The sequence below is a fragment of the Sipha flava genome, unplaced genomic scaffold (genome assembly GCF_003268045.1).
Source record: "Sipha flava isolate LNK unplaced genomic scaffold, YSA_version1 208_pilon_pilon, whole genome shotgun sequence".
NCBI lineage: Eukaryota > Metazoa > Arthropoda > Insecta > Hemiptera > Aphididae > Sipha > Sipha flava.
Window position 1 is genome coordinate 303024 of NW_020272815.1, and position 17655 is coordinate 320678.

At 35.6% G+C, this 17655-nt stretch overlaps 1 protein-coding gene across 1 annotated transcript; it reads left to right on the plus strand.

Moving 5' to 3' along the window:
- The first annotated feature begins 2319 nt into the window (after positions 1-2319).
- On the plus strand, positions 2320-14090 carry LOC112682711 (transcription factor SOX-21-like). The gene is made up of 2 exons (XM_025553397.1): positions 2320-2969; positions 11383-14090. The coding sequence occupies exons 1-2, from the start codon at positions 2491-2493 to the stop codon at positions 12245-12247; spliced, it is 1344 nt and encodes a 447-aa protein (XP_025409182.1). The 5' UTR covers positions 2320-2490; the 3' UTR covers positions 12248-14090.
- Positions 14091-17655: the final 3565 nt, after the last annotated feature.

Below are 17655 nucleotides of genomic sequence, written 5' to 3' on the forward strand. Positions count from 1 at the left end.
TAGTTATATGACATGATGACACTCAGGGACGGACTGAGAGAAAAATTCAGGCTGGGAAAATTTATTACCCAGGCCACATATTAATGTTTAGCTTATAGGCCGTTACTATAGTGTTGGGGGGAGGTATAAAAGAGCTGAGCTAATATTCTACCCCCCCCCCCCAACAACACTAGTATTTTATTTTATAATTATTTATTTATCAAATCTTTTAGTTTTTATTATATGTAAGAGTACATAAAAAAAATAAACATTCAATCAGTTTCAATATTTTTGTGATACTATTGTCTGTTCACGTCAATTTAATTTCGAAGGCCTAATTACGCGTATTTCTGTGACTCGTATTTCTATAACTGTTACAAATAACTTGACTTAATTTCTCAGCAACCCCGGCCCCTCATTCGTGTCGACGAAACATACACGATAATAATAATAATGCTTTTCTGTATCCCAAAATACTCATATTAACCTTCCAGCGGGCGCGCCGTTGTAAATAATACAATTTTATATTTATTTGTTTATTCAACTTATATTCTATTTTTCTTTTGTCGGTGGTCATGGTTAATCCTCTGAAATGTTAATATCTATGTTGTAGACAACTTTTGAAGTGTAAAAACTTCTTTTAAAAATTAATTATTTAAAAAAAAAAAGTAATATGACCAATGACAAATCCCAATAGGTCAGGCCACCGGGAACCTCCCGGTATCCCGGTGAGCAGGCCATCCCTGATGACAGTAGCCTTCTACTGTCATCATGACGTTTCCTTGGATGAAAAACGAATTTTGTCAGTAACTGCAGAAAATAATTGTGTTTAAAACATTATCTATGTTTATAAATACATATTTAACTAATAGTTTATTATAAGTGTCTTTTTAGTTACTACATATTCTATACTTTGTTTTGTATTGTTTTAAAATGATAATAAATGATTAGTAAAACATTGTACAGTTATCAAGTTATTAATTTATAAAATTAATTTTCACGTTTCTTTAATACTATCATTCCTATATTTTCGAATCAGTTATAAGACATAATATTACTTACCGTACCTACTGTATGCCCATTAGGGGCGTTATCGTTTCTTGTAAATTCTTTTTTTTACGATAAATCATTGTTATTATTAGGGTTGGGATTTTATAGCATTTACATATTTCTTATGAGATGCTTAAAAAATAGCAGAATAAGCTAAAAATGTGTTTCATGATACAAAGAACTCAAATAAAAAATTTTATTTTGCCTTTTTTTTACATATTTTGCAATTTTTAGTTTATAGTGCTTTTTTGGATTTTTTAAGACTTTTTTGCATTTTATCTGTGTTTTAATCAAAATCGGGCATATTTTATGAAATTGTATTTTGGTAAACGTGTTTTTTGATTTTTGTTGATCGAATTTTCATGATTTAAAATTTTAATTTTACTTTTAAATTAAATTATAAATATATAGATTAAGTAAATAGACCGATTACGCTGATGCAACTCTGTACAATCACAGCAATAATATATACATAAGTAGGTATAATATAATACATTAATTTTGTTTTAGTTATTTGGTTCTATTTTTGTTATCTGCTGATTTTGTTGGGTTTTTTTTGTCGATTTCTACTAAATCTACTAATAACCGAGTATCAACGAACGAGTAGAATTCACTTTATACAGTCCACATTCGTCTCTAGTGCTCGTATAAAATTATTAAATAATAAATTTCCCTTTTTTTTTTTGTTCTTTTATTGCATATTTTTAGTGCATATTTAGCAATTTTCAAGGTAATATTATAGCGCATATTTATGTAATTTTAAGTGCTATAAAATCCCAACCCTGGTTATTATTATTTCTTTTCGCCGTTCATATTGTCCGGGCAGGACCAAATGACCCGAGCAACGCGTGCATTTCCCCTGGTACTCGCCCGTAATATACATTGACGTATAGGCCGACCACGGTCGATATTAAAATTTGTGTCGATCGATTTATCGTATCCGATATAGGTGTGACGACGAAACGGAACAGAAGTCTAGAACGAGTCTAGAAAAATCTAATCGTATAGGAATGAAAAGCGCGTACGTAAAGGACAGAACACATTACACGCGTACAAGGGCGCACGCACGCGCGCACGCACTTGTTGCGTCGGTGTCGCGGTTACGTTGGAAAACCGCACCGGTGTGACGAAAGCGGAACGAGCCAATGGGAACGTGGTCGGCGGTCGATAAGAGGCGGGAACGGCGACGGTACGCCATTGGCGAGAAGCCGCGGACGGCCGCAGCCGCCACCGTTATCGCTGCCGCCGCCGACGCCGAGAGCCGCGTGCCCGTCACACGCATTTCGGACACCGCGACGGGCGGCCCTCTGCAGCTGACCGGCCGTACACGTCCACACGTTCCGCGTCGTATCCGACGTTCCGCCGCGAGTCACCGTCACCGCGTTACCGTTCCGCACGCCTTTGAAACGGCGCGCGGTGTACGCTGCGGCCGACCGCCGACGGTACATTGTCACCGCGATCATGAGCAACGCGAAAACCACCACCTCGGTCACGTCAACCGCTGCGGCCGCGGCCGCTACGGCTGCCATGTTGTTGCACCAGCACCGGTTACCGTTGAACCATCACGCCGCCACCGCGTACCATCAACACCAGCAGCACCAGCACCACTTGCAACATTTGCACCACCAACATCGGATCCAACAAGAGCAGCAGCAGCAGCAGCAGCAGCAGCAACAGCAACAGCAACAGCAGCAGCACCAGCAGCAGCAACAACAACACGGTGCCACCGCGGCCCAGGAAGCTGCGGTCGCGCAGCAACAGCAGCACATCAAACGGCCCATGAACGCGTTCATGGTGTGGTCCAGGGGACAGCGGCGCAAGATGGCCCAGGAGAACCCGAAAATGCACAACTCCGAGATAAGTAAGCGGCTGGGCGCCGAGTGGAAGCTCTTAAACGAACCTCAGAAACGACCGTTCATCGACGAAGCCAAACGGTTAAGGTACGACTCGTCTATACACAGTGTTTTGCGCGCGTTAAATTACGAAGCCACTTCACTCGCCTATTAAATGTACACGTTTTCTCTCGCTTAGAATTTCGTTAGCCATGCAAAAGTGGTCGGTCTTCCGGTCGGTGGTACCCGGTCTTATTTTAATGGGCAGTTCGACCAAAATTGGACTGTAGGAAAAATCAAAAGAGCGGTTGACTATTTGAATATGGGCACCCCACAAAAATATAATTTTCCTTAGCAATTAGTATTTGAAATGTGTGTAATTTAAAAACCCGATCCAGTATCTAATAAGTAATAATTATGTAAGTTTACAATATTTGCTGCTTTCGATTGATCTATGAAATTTAAATTTAAATAGTGGCACACGTACAACGGAAAAGACCCGTATTTTTTTTTAATATTTTACCACGCGATGATCGAAATTCTAAAATATCAATATACAATTTATTTGGGGAGGGGTAAGTATTATAGTCCGAATACATTTCGTAAAACAAACTTGTCAGTGTGTTTGGGCAGTAGGTAAAAATCCTTAGAATAAGCCCTGGGTGGTACTTTAGGCATAAACTCGGTGTACCTGTACGCTGTTTGTGACGTACCGATTTCTGTGCGATTTACACGCGCGCTTGACATAAATTAACATTGTGCCACGGCACCGAATAAAATATGCATTCTCGCCTAAATATATAAGAATATTATTATGTCACGTTTTACGTATGCAATACATTTATACATGGTAAACGATTGATGAATAAGTACATAATAAAGCGATTGACGTATTCATTTGTAGTTCGTTTGTTTGTGCTATATTCAACAGTGTTGGGACGAAAAATAAATGTAAGACAATAATTTTAATGATATGTTAAGAAATTCAAATAAATATGATTAACAACGACTAAAAAAAAAAAATGCATTTAACAATATTTATTTCGTAAATATGCACGCAATTGTCAAAATTATTATATTTTTTGGATTAGTATAATTATTAGTGATTAATAGAATTTTAAATCATCTCAATTCGCAACGTATATAGGTATTTCATTTTTACATGTTGAACATTAAAATTATTTGTATTATGCACCTATGGCTTACATTTACACCTTTAAATAAAATTGAAAACAAAACTTTTATATCCATTATCTATAAATAATTTTATTAAATAATATAAGTACCAATTTGTTTTTAATATATGTGGTATATCAATAAACTTTTAACAATTTAATTTGAATATGTGGCGTGACCGGGAAAAAAATGTATTGGACGAAAAAAAAAATAGTCTTTAAAAAAGAGAAACGAACAAAATGTTTAACTTTTTGGCATTAGACAAGGCAATTGAGTTAATAAAAACACAATGATGTACATAGTCACGAATATAGTATAATAAGATAGATTTTTCTATGTATCAGTACGTGCAATAATAACAAAAATATAAATGTGCCTTATCAAAATAGCTTACATATAATATTATCAGCACTTATCGTGTACGTATTCCGAATTGTACTCTTATAATATTAAAATTTTAGAAAAGTTCCTATTTTGTATAACGAATGTTCGATATTATAATATATGTAGGCGAGTATACTTACACAACCAGTTAGATTTTATGTAAATAAATTCATATAGATTCTTATCGAAGGAAATCATATAATATTTTCAAAACTCTAGACTATTCGCTTACTATAAAATAGACGACGGGCAAATAATATTTTCTCAATCATTTCTTCAATCGTGTGATTCATGTTAAAATAATTATCGCAAGTTACCAAAATTTATTTATTTAGGATTGGTGGTAAATAAAATTATATTAATAAAGAAATTAATATTGTTGTCTTATTTGTGGAAATATCGAAAAAATCTTAGTGAATTAGATCGCGTAACAACTACGAAATACGATTATAATTGAATAGTGGACATAGGCATCGCCAGAAATTTTGTCAGAGGAGCGCATCATGCACAGAATACACACTGATTTTTAAATAGCGCATAAACTGTTTAAATATGCAGGAATATTTTTCAAATTGTATGACAGTACAATGTTATTTTAGTTTTTTTCAATGGCCATAAAATAATGCAAGCTACTAGAAAATCCCATATTGATAATAGTAGCCTCTATCTTACATTTTTAAATGTTATTATTTTTGAAAAAAAAACCGGGGGGTGTTAGAGACGCTAGAGATGCTCTCGCGGCGTTCATAAATGTATATACGAACTGTGAGGTACACGAACAAAATTCGCTAAACATTTTCACGTGAGTTAGTCTGTCCAAGCTAAGTTGTAGAACTGTCATAATAATTTCTCCCTGTGCTCTATTTAAGTAATATTATTCTAATCATCATAGTTAAAATATTTGAAAAATAAAATGTAATTAAGATTTTACATTTCAAAATTATTTTCAATCCAAAGGTTAGATCAGCTCTTTAGAACCCGAAGAATCACATGCATAATGAAATTTTACGTAAAAACCGATTCGATTTTCGAACTTTATAACGTGCAATAAAGGATTATCGTTTTTCCACGTTTCGTACAAAGGTGTAGTAATACACAACAGAGTACCGAAAATAAACATTCAATATACTCGTATACGCAGCGAATATAAATACGTATATACATATGATAATTACTCGTTCACGATTACCTTAACGGGCTCGATGTACAATAATAGTTCGTGCACGTATGGAGTTTTGAGAGATGTATATAGGTACCTATTATAGGTATTATATTGTGTTCGTCTGTATCACGGACGACCGTACAAAAATATCAAAGCTTGTATGTATAACGCCTTGTCGGGTATGTGATTGATTTTCGGTTTTACAGACCATTTGAAATCATTAAGAATAAGCAACGGTGGTGGTGGTGGTGGTGGTGGTGGTAGCATCGTCGTCGCATCGGGTGTAGATACAATACGATGTATACACTGTTGTCTGTGCGTTCGCCGGAGAGAGACAAAGATAAAGAGAAAAACAAACGTACAATGAAAAAGAGAGAGAGAGAGAGAGTGATAAAGAGAGCCGTTAGTGTAGACAGAGAAAAAAAATAAATAAAAGCGATTTATCACAATTACCGAACTATTGTACCTGTATTCGATCGTTTCACCCGAGTCTGTTGGCCATAGAAGGTACCGTATAGTCGTTGTGTGTGTGTGTGTGTGTGTGTGTGTGTGTGTGTGTGTATGTGCACCATCGGCGGTGGCGTACGCATTATATTACTATTGTGTACACATTGTCGTGGAAGGTTTTTATTTTTTGTTTTTGTTTGTCACATGAGTATAAAAGTATAAATATATTTGTAAGCATGTTATTGGAAAATAATGAACTCGTGTATTTCGAGTATAAACCTAGTGCGAAATACATATTTTCGTAAATTTTATTTATTTTTTTTTCGGCAGATTATATCTGCAATGTACAATAAATTCTATATAAATATTACTTTTTTTCGATTTAACAATACTTGGCTACAACACGATTGATCATGAGCATAAAAATATTTTTTACAACACGATTGAGCAAATTGATCGGCTTAGCAAAGTATATAGAAATACGAAAGAAAACCTACACGATTGAGCTTAAAAAACTCTGCTAAGATTTTCAATTTTGTACTATATTATAAAAAAAAATTATTTATTTAAACAATTTTAATAATACCTTGGTATCTATTTTAAAAATGGAAAATATAGATTAGAGATTCCGTTTTCTTATGATTTGAATATTGGTTGAAAACTTTTATGTTAAATTGTAGTGTTTTAACTTTTTTAGTGGATTGTAATTATGTTAAATTTAATTAATCCTAGTCAACGTTTCTGCTTTTGTTTTGATTAATTCACTAATAACTGCATGATGGGGTGAACAAAATTGCGAACTGTACGTGCGATGAAAGATTTCGGCTGCATTGGTCATACTACAAAATTAAATAAAACAACAGAAACATGAATATTTAAGTTGTTTATGATAAAAAATAATTTTAAAAAAACATAATAATAACCTAGGATTTAGCGAAGGGATTTCAAGCCAAATGGCGAAAATTGGCAGTGATTTTCAAAATATTCGTGTAGTCAGAAAATATATAACCGTAATGGCAAAGTTGCATAAAATATTCTATGCTCAATCGTGCTTTACCACAATATTTACATACATAATCTTTTGTGGGCAATAAGCACCATATAACTCCTTTCACGCGGTTAGGAAGGTGGTGAAAAAAAATAGGTCATCGGTGTCTATGAATGTAACGATTATTAATCTTTCAGTTCTAAGATAAGAGCTACAGCAAAGCACAAAGAGCGTGACGAAATAACAACAGTAAACCTAGAAATTCATCGATACATACCTAACCAAGAAATATATTATGATGTTTATTACCTGCCAACAGTGGTGTCACTTTTTAGGGGAGTCGAATAAAAGAAAAAAGTCAAGAAGGATGAGGACTATATTATTTTACCCATACCCAAAAAAATCTTAGATGTGCCTTGGGTATTCAAACATCATTTATTGCACCTAATATAGATATTTATTGTTTTTTTTTTAATTCGTATATTATAATTTTGCAATAAAAATTGCAATAATTGCGAAAATCGCAAAAAGTTCCCTAATTAAACGAAACAGGAATACTGTAATCAATCGGATCCGTATACGTATTTGATCAGATTTGATTTATCGAATAAAAAGTTGCAATGTCTATTAAATCCAATCGTTAACCGTCAGAACGCCAACGGAGCGTAGGACAATAAAACCGAATACACGCACGCGCACGCGTACTGCTATATCCTGGTTCTCCGTGTCGACATATTATCTCCGTACGAGCTGTGTTTGTTGCGTTTTTCGTCCGTTTTCCTGTTTTTTCCCACCCCTCGGCAGATAACGCTCGCCCAAGATCGTAACGTAAGATCGTACGTTATATTGTTATAAAGTATGGTTTTTTTTTATATATATATATATATATATATATATATATATTACACACGCTCGTGTGTTTACGCATAATCTTGCAAACAATGGGCGGCGGCCTCCTTTCGTGCGCGCGTCGGGTGACGGCCAAACGGAGCGCGGGTTATCCGAGGGACGCGATAAACGACCGCGACGGCGACGGGCGGAACGAGGTATTTTGTGCCCTGCGTGACTGGCATACCCGTACGTCTATATTGTTATAATCACTTGCAAGCTTGCACGTGGAAAATAAACACACTCTCTCTCACTCTCTCTCTCTCTCGATTCGCGGTAATCTCCGAACGTTAACGCGTGCGAACCGGAACTCATTTCATAGATTTATACTTAGAACATTATGTTACGTTCGAACGAAAATCTATATATAACCCAACCGTCGAAACGGATTCGACGTTGCACGCGACCAGATTAGGCTTGAGCATTATGAAGTTAAAACGTGTATCGACATTACGCGTCGTCGTACGGGAGAAGTGACCGCGGGACAAGCGTTTACACTCCTTTTCCGGTTCGAAAACGTGTCGGGATAAAAATATGAACACCGATTTGTTCATATCGTACGCGATTTCGTCTGGCAAACGTCAGTTGTTCCAGTGTATCGACTATTTTATCACGTAGTCGAATCGACTTTGATCGGTTCGTTAAATCTAAAAAAACAAAAAGAAAAAATGTTGTATTTGTTTGGAATAACAAGCAATAACTCTATAAGTATTATTTTACGAGTCTTATTTTTATTTTTCATGTACTTTAGGTTTGTTGAAAACTAAACAAAAACAGTATTTTAGGAATTGAACGTCTATTATATAGAAATCCGATACCGATCTGAATGTTAAAGTAATATTTTTATCTGTCATATGTGATATATTTAGCTTTTACTTGATATACATTTTATTTATTTATTCGACGTTTCTATACAATTTTTGCCGAATGAAAAATGTATTTAAATTTTTTTATAATTAAATTGTAAAACAGAAAAATAACAGTAATTTGTTTCTTTATAATTATTTTAAATAACACAACTGATTTATGTGAATAATATTGTTATTTTGACGATTACGCATTCTAGAGTTATTCGAATAAATCTCAAACGCATATTTGAATTATTTATGCAACACTATAAAAAGCGAAAATCTCCAACGTATAAAACTTGATTTAATGAAACAATAACAAAATTAAAGTTAAACAATTGTTATCTACAACAATACCAACGGTTACAATATTTATTTTTGTTAAATTCAAATATACTAAATCTAGATACCTACACATTATTTTAAATATCCATTTAAACATATTAAATATAATTTTAAACATACCTATTTATAAAAACATATGATGCACTTTTGTCAATTATAGGTAACACAAAAAATACAAATATAACATATACACATAGACATGATGTGAGAGAAAAAATTTTTAAAAAAATGCAGTTTATATTTTTGCGGATTTAAAATATTAAATTTCATTAATATATAGATTCATAATTTTATGAACATAATATAATATATACAGTATATTTACTAAGAATATTAACTTTTTTTTTTTTTTTTTTAGAATAATTTAGGCAATTTAGAATAATATTTAGTAATCATATTCAGTGATAAAAATAATCAAAATTTAAATATTTAAAATTATAAATTACAACTCAGTTAAATCGAATCGGTTATATTTGCATCGCTATTTATAATGACATTTAGATTAGTTTTGTGTTAAATTTTGAGAATTCATAATTATTATATGATATCTAAAGTGTTAAAATTTTTTAAATAACAAAAAAATTATTAAAAAATGTTGTATTGTTTATTAAACAGTCCAATCATGGTTTTTCTTTTGAGAGTAATTTTCTCATAGAATATTGAATAATAATAGATTTTGATCTGAATACAATTTTTTTCACTTTCAGGAGGAATGTAAATATTTTCGGTTCACTAAAGTTAATTACATTATTTATACTTATAAATTCTGAAAGAAATAAATATTTATTTTCAATATTGGACACAAATAATTTTAAAGCATTGTTTGATAGTTGTTTTCTAAAGCTGCGTTCACAACTAACAAACATTTTACAAGCGTTTGGTCAAATGTTCGTCAAAAATCCAAAATAATCAACATATAATTTTGTTCATCAATGTCCCAAACAAAATTGTTCGCTTATGTTTCGGACATTATGGCTTACATTTTTTGAGAAGCAAAATTATCTCATACAAATAACTGTTTATTTAATACATATTAATGTGTATTATTTTTTAATTCGAAGTATACACTCGAGCTATAGAGTTGATATTATATCATTCCTCTTCTTTAAGTTTGTTCAAAACCACCACTAGTAATCTTAAATTGATATTTACAAATAACACTAAAAAAAATAGTAATTAATATTTCAAAAAATCATTTGCGTGTAAACCCAAAATCAAACGCTCACCACTAAAAGTTTTTCTTTATTGTGGTTATTATCTTATCCACAATGATCTCTTACTGCTATACTTCATATTTTTAATTATTTTGAAAATTTATGGATCTAGCTTCTACTACCGGCAACTTGCTCCAGAGACACCATAATCAAAAAAGTAGATTAATAATTTGAACAATCATATAGGCGAACAAATAAAATGTTTGTTATTTTGACAAACTGTTCAGGTAACACTAGGCAAACATTTGATGAACAACATTGGGTAAACGTTCGACGTTCAATTTTTGTCCAAATATTTATTAGGTTTGAACACAATTTAACATATAGATATTATAATTTTTTGGATTTTAACCAAACAGCTTTTTTTGATTTTCAATAAACTATAATAAATCTTTTAACGGATTTAATAAAATAATAGACATTTCAAATTATCATCCTTAGAAAAAATAATCTATGATACTATTTAAACCCACATTAACTTTTCGATCGGAAAGTCAACAATAAATTATACTTTTTTATTGGTAATAAATATATTACTAGAACATTAATTGATGTTTAACACATTCAAACTTAAAAGTAATCTATGTTCATCTTCTAGAATTGTGTACAGGTACTACAGTATTCTATACAGGCATATAAAATACGTACAATATTATTATAAATGTTCTTATTAATCCAAATGGTGTACCACTTTGCGTCCAGTTGTGAAAGTTACATTGTTTCGATCAAAATCCGTGAGATCGCTTACCATCGGAAAATTTATCCGTGTAAAACGTGTAGATCGTTATTCATCCACCGATCATTCTCTTGGCAGTTGTTGAAATCTCCGTTTACCGAAATAAAAATAAAGTTACTCTTTTGATTACACGAGTGTTTTACGATTTCTAATTATTAACTTTTAACTTTGGTTCTTACCGTAAAACACTTAAAAATGTAAACCGACTATATTGCTCACACAAAAGGATTATTACCCGTTTATCATAAATAAATAAAATAAATACATTTCTCTCGCGACCGCGATCAACAAACAACGATTAGTGTACGTGTTTGTGTGTGTTTTTGATTTCAGAGCACTGCACATGAAGGAGCACCCGGACTACAAGTACCGTCCACGACGCAAGCCCAAGACGATGGTGCAGAAGAAAAACGACACCGGTGCAACGGGCGGCAAACCGGTGCCGTACTCGGTGCGCGACCTGTTACCGCAACACGACTCGCCGGCCACGAGCATCGGTAACGGCGGCGGGTCGACCGCGACCACCGGTTCGATGCTGATGTCAGTGGCGGGCGATCAACAGTCCGCCGCGACCGCGGCGGCGGCAGCGGCAGCAGCGGCCGCGGCGGCCGTGGCCAAATTCCCGCGCGCGTACTTCTCGCCGTATCACCACCACCACCACTACCCGCCGTCGTTCTACCAGCAGGTGGCCAAGGACCTGTCGGCCGCGGTGGTGGCCGGCGGAGGCGGCACCGACGCGTCCACCGCGGGCAAAGCCGTCCACGACTTTGCGTTGCACGCGTTCTACGGCAGTTCGCTGTACTCGCGTGCCGTGTCGTTGGCCACAGCGTGGCCGATGATGACCGCGGCCGCCGCGGCGAACGTAACGGCCAGCGGCGGCGGTGGCGACGGCGACGGTGGCGGTGGCGCTGGCGGTGGCGGCGGCTCGGTTTGCCCGGTCGACTGCGTCGAGTGCGGCCAACACGCGGAACGCTCGCCGCGGCCGCTCTCGCTTCCGCCGTCGTTACCCGTGCAACCGTTGCCCAGGCCGTCGCACGAGTCCCCTGGGTCGTCGTGCACCCCGTCGCCGCCCGCTCGAACGCTCAGCCCGATCTCGACCGCCGGTTCGGCCGCGGCCACCATCAAGCGGCCCATCGCCCTGATCGTGAAACCCGAACGCGTGGTGCCGGCCCACCTCCATCCGCAGCACGTCATATGAAAACCGTTGCCGGTTCTTCCGGAACCGGCCGCCGGTGCAGCCACCGCGATGTCGTCCGTACGGCCGTGCGGTTGGCCGCAGTACTCGTCGTCCGCGTCGCCGCCACCGCCGCCACTGGCGCCGCCGCCGCCGCCGCCGCCGCCGTCGTCGTCGTCGTCGTCTTCGCCGTCTCCTCTGTCCAACCCGCCGTGGTGGCTGCAACAGTTGCAGCAGCAGTTGATGATGTGCAGCGGCATGAACAATCCCGGACCGGCGCAGCCCACGCAGCCGACCGCCGCAGCGCAGGACCGAGCGGATTAGAGAGTTGCACGCGGGTGATTGAAATTCGATTTTTAAAAGTTCCACGTCCCGGTTTCCGTCACATAAAGCGTCAAATCAAATATCCGCACAAAAAAATGATCGATGACCGGAACAGTTCGACCGCATGTTAAAATCATTTTAACGTGCAGTCGAATCACTGGGATCTGTATCGCAAACTGTAAATAATACACTCGTGTAACCGAGAAACATCACGGTTAAAATGCGAAACTGCAAATTTGTAACGTAAATATTCTTTTAATAATTCTTTTTTTTTTCCCCGCGTAATAATAAAACTATCGACATCACTGAACCGATCATTCGTTATTGTCGATACCTTTATCGTGTACATACGTTATTAAAATTATGTTGCGGCGTGTTAGCCATTCGTACCTATTTATATACATTATTATAATACGTATAATGTATAAAAAGATTAAACTTAAAATAACTGTGTTATTTGCAGAATCCGTTGAGCACATGTGTTTAATACAGCTGAGAATGGTTGGGTTGAAATTTTATTTGGTTTATTTGTTGGAAAATATAATTTCTAACCATTTACAATATACTTAGTACTCGTTTGGTAACGATTTTTTTAAACTTTATGTACATAAATTAATACGTTTCAACCTCTTCGCCTGTTTTAATATATTTAATCGTATAAATGCTTACCTTTTGATTTAATTATTTTAATCACCAAGAAGAACAAAACAAGCAATGTATCGATATTCATATATTTGTTGCAATGGGATAGTTTTGAAAAGTTAACACTACAGTCATTCTTAGTATCCGGTTAACTAAACACAACGGTCTGTTGTCGAGAAGTATACGATTTTTTAACTCGAAATAACGTTCTTGATCTCAGCGACCGGTAAATAAATATTTTTTAAATTACTATTGTGTTTAGTTTATTTTTCATGAGTATAAATATAAAATATAGACCAAAATATTATTTCAGTGACAAACCATAAGATAAAAAGTCAATTCGATTTTCATTATTCCCGAGTTAATTCAGGTAAAAAAAATTGTTTTACTGTTAATGTTCCACTGTACTTTTTTATTGAATAAAAACAAATTAAATATTGCTTCGCCGTTAAATTGAAATGAACGAGAAGAGGATAAAAGCAAAAAAAAAAAATTAATAAATAAGAATAATCATTTAAAAAAAAAAAACTCCATTATATACGATTTATATCAATTTTATTAATTAGAAAGCGTTCGATAAAATAAAAACTTAAAGATAGAAAGATTCTTCATATATTACAATACCTTCACAATACCTGGTATTGTGTTTTACATTATAATATCTTTATTTTAATCATACAATAGGTATTAATATTGGTAAAACTATTGGTTTTATTTAAAAAGACGTTTGTCCTCGTTATGGATCAAAACATTAAGTTCGCAGTGACAATGAAGTGCAATGGAATGTAAGAAAGTACCTGAATTGCCTAACTGGCTCGCCGTGTGGCATGTAATTAAGAATAAAAATCCCGTCTAATATGTTATAATAATAGTGTATAAATAAAACATATGCTTTGTGTTAAAACTTTAAACTATGTAATATTCAAATATTATTTTTTATTTGAAATATTTTTAATTATTTATAGAATGTAACTAACAACTAAAGCCATTGTAAATATGTGGTTTACAACGAATCTGAAAATCTTATAACAGTGTATTAAAATATTTTATTTCTTTTTCTTCTCCCAACTATTTAAGGTAGGTCACTCTTGTCCTAAACTTCCACTCATTTCGATTTTCTATATCCTCTAAGTATTTAACCAACAGCCCTCGTATAATTTTCAATCGTATCCAACCATCTCTTTTTTGGTCTTACTCTTGCTTGTTTCCCTTCAACATTAATTTTCATAACTGCTCTTACCACTTTTGTTTCCTGTCGCCTCATCAAATGACCAAACCATCTCAATCTGTTTTCTCTCATCTTGTCCACTATTGTCGCTACACCAATACTACCTCTCACGTATTCGTTCCTTATTCTATCTTCTGTTATCACTCCACTCAGCCATCTCGGCATTCTCATTTCTACAACACTCATACTCTGTTCTATTCTACTGTCAACTGCCCAACACTCTGAATCATTTAGCATAGTTGATCTCACTACACTCCTGTAAAATTTACCTTTAAGCCTCAATTGAATTCTCTTATCATATAAAACGCTCGATGCTTCTCTCCATTTAATCCAACCCCACTTAATCCTATGTTATACATCCATGCCAAAGCCCACATCCTTTTATAAAAATGATCTTAAATATTTTTAGTTATCGACTTCACTTATCACATCACCGCTTATTATCATTGGTCTTCTCATAACCTCAACTTCTTAGTATTTTCCTCCAAAGTCTTACTCTATATGCCCTGATTTATTCCTACTAATTTTTATTTTATGTTAGTTTTAAGTTACGTTATTAAGCTCACTGTAGATAGTAAGATATTGTTTTATCAATGTGTATCTATAATGATATGATGATCTAAATAAACTGCGAAATTACTATATCAATGAGATACGTTAATAATGATTGGATTTAATCGATTTTCTAATTTATTCCAAAATTATATTTTTGCGCAATATAGTTTTGTGATTTATTTTCAATGTTAACAAAATCTATTTATTTTGTTTATAGTCATGATTTATACTGTAGGCAGATCTCCTTTGTTCTATGTACTATAGAGATCAATTTAATATTAAGTTAATAAATATCGAGAACTAACTATCATAGTTTGTTCATGTAAAATTACAATTATGTTGTGGCAACTAGGTCATTATGGATATGTATGTGTTACTTTTAAATTGTATTGGAATATCATATAATATTTATTTATTTGTAATTAAATAATAATATATTGTGGACGTTTAGTTGAAATAAAACCAATACTGTTATTAAAACGATGTTTGTTATTTTTAAAATGCATTTGGTGTATTTTTCATACAGAAAAATTATTGTAATTAATTTAGTGAAACAGAAAATAAGAAGCCAATTATTCTAAGCAAAATTAAAGTTAAACACGTCATGCAGATATAAATTTTAATTCGGAACAGAAAATTCGTAAACATAAAACAGTTCAAACACGTTTAATCGATAATATTACAAGGAAGAAATGTGTAAAAAATAAGAAATGTTGCACTGTTAGTTTGTTCCGGCTGTAATACATTTGGGCATATATAGTAAATAAATAAATTAATAAATTGTTAGGCTTTATAATTACGTAACATTTATGTGTACATCATATAAATTAAAAATTATTATTAACTATAAACGTGTACAAACATATTTTAAAGAAAACGTATTGCTTTTATTCATTGCGTTTTTATGTGAATCCATCCGAGGTTTTTAAAATTTATCTAATTAATCTACAAATTATTGAAATTAGAAAAATAGTCCTAAAGCAAACATAATGGGCTATTATTTTTAAACTTCCTAATTTAATTCGTACTGTTGATTTATTTTTTCTTCATAAAAATCGATTTAATCAATAATATCAAACAAAAATCTTAAATCTATAAACATTGATCGATGCACTGAACTTTCTCAACCTATCACATGCTATCGTCGAACGTTCAAAGTCAATTTTAGACAATCGACTTGACTCGAAAAAACAATACGTCCGTAAAAACGTGGCAAATTGTACTACCTCGCACCTGAAGATCGGTTTCGTACATCTAAACCCGCGGTACGCCAAACATTTCCAGACGCTCAATGTTTACCATCATCGCATTACAGGCAACCACTAGCGATCATATTTCCGAGTGGACTTTCCGAAAATGTTTTCGTTCCCGGTGAGCAGCGTGTCGACGGCGCGCTTGTCCAAATGTTTCGCGTGCCGTTCACGCGCGAACGATAAATATGCAAGTGAAAAAGAAAAAAATCACAAAATACGTCGAGCTACTACTCGTATAATATTGAGATGAGCCGATGGCACGACGTCACGTCCTTGCGGGGGCAAAAGTCGATATTTTTAACGCTTCAAATTGGTATCCTTTGTCGACGACAAAAGGATGACTGGCACTACGGTTCGACCGAGTGGCACGGCGGCGGAGTAGAGGGGAGGTGGTTACGGTTTATTTCCGAGACGACGCGTGAAAGGGTAAGCGGAAAGATGTAAAAGAAATATAAAAAAAAAAAAAAAAAAAGAAGGATTTTCGGCGCGCAACGACCATGCGGTGTACGTAGGTTGTCCCGAAGAGGTTCGGCCTCGCATTATCGTGGCCGTACGTGAGCGCGCGTGTGCACACGCGCCCCCGTCAACCGCGTCGGAACGGGCGACGGTGTGGAACGGAACGGACGCCGCACAGTCGCCGTCGAACACGCGTGATCGGAATTCGATATTTTTCGGTGGCTATATTATGCACGACCGCGACCGTACGGTAGTAAATACGCGGTTCGCGCGTCGAGGGAGAAAATAGACGAAAATAATAATAATAATAATACGTCGTGTAAAATAATAAACAGCACGGGCGGCCGCGTCATGAATAATATCGTAGGCCGTGGCGGGACTTGAACGGCGGTCCCAGGAGTAGAGAGAAATAAACGTCCGAGCGCGTACATCGTGCTCGATGTAAACCCGAAGTATTTACACTGCAGCTCGGCGCCTAAGATAAATGCACAATGAAACGGTTACGCACGGGGACGCACGCGGCCCACTCGTCCGCCGGCGACCATATGGTTCCCGTGTTTTTCTCCACTTGTTCGACCGGAAGCAGAACTCCGGCGGACGACGAGAAGTCGTGCCACATAGATCCCGCACGGTAGCGGTCCGGTCTAGTACGGTCCTAGTACACGGTACACTATGTACCGTCGGTTTGGTCCGGTTCAATAATTTTTAGGAGCAGTTCGGTCCAGTCCTCAGATCAAACGCATTGTTTTCAGTCCGGTCCCAATCATTGTACTTAAAACCTAAATGCAAAAAATGTTATGTAAACAAATAAAACGAAAAAAAAAAAAACCTACGGCTTTAGGTATTAATTTATCTATAAAGTCGGGTAGTCCGGTCCAGTGTAATACTAAACGCATCATGTGGTACGGTCTGGGATAATACAGACTGAACCTTACGGACCGGTCCATAAACGGTCCAAAACGTTTTATGATCGG

Bases quoted from the DNA above. Each gene is read 5' to 3' on its own strand.
- LOC112682711 (XM_025553397.1), top strand. From the start codon at position 2,491: ATGAGCAACGCGAAAACCACCACCTCGGTCACGTCAACCGCTGCGGCC. The intron at 2,970-11,382 runs GTACGACTCGTC...TTTTGATTTCAG, and splicing joins GACGAAGCCAAACGGTTAAG to AGCACTGCACATGAAGGAGC.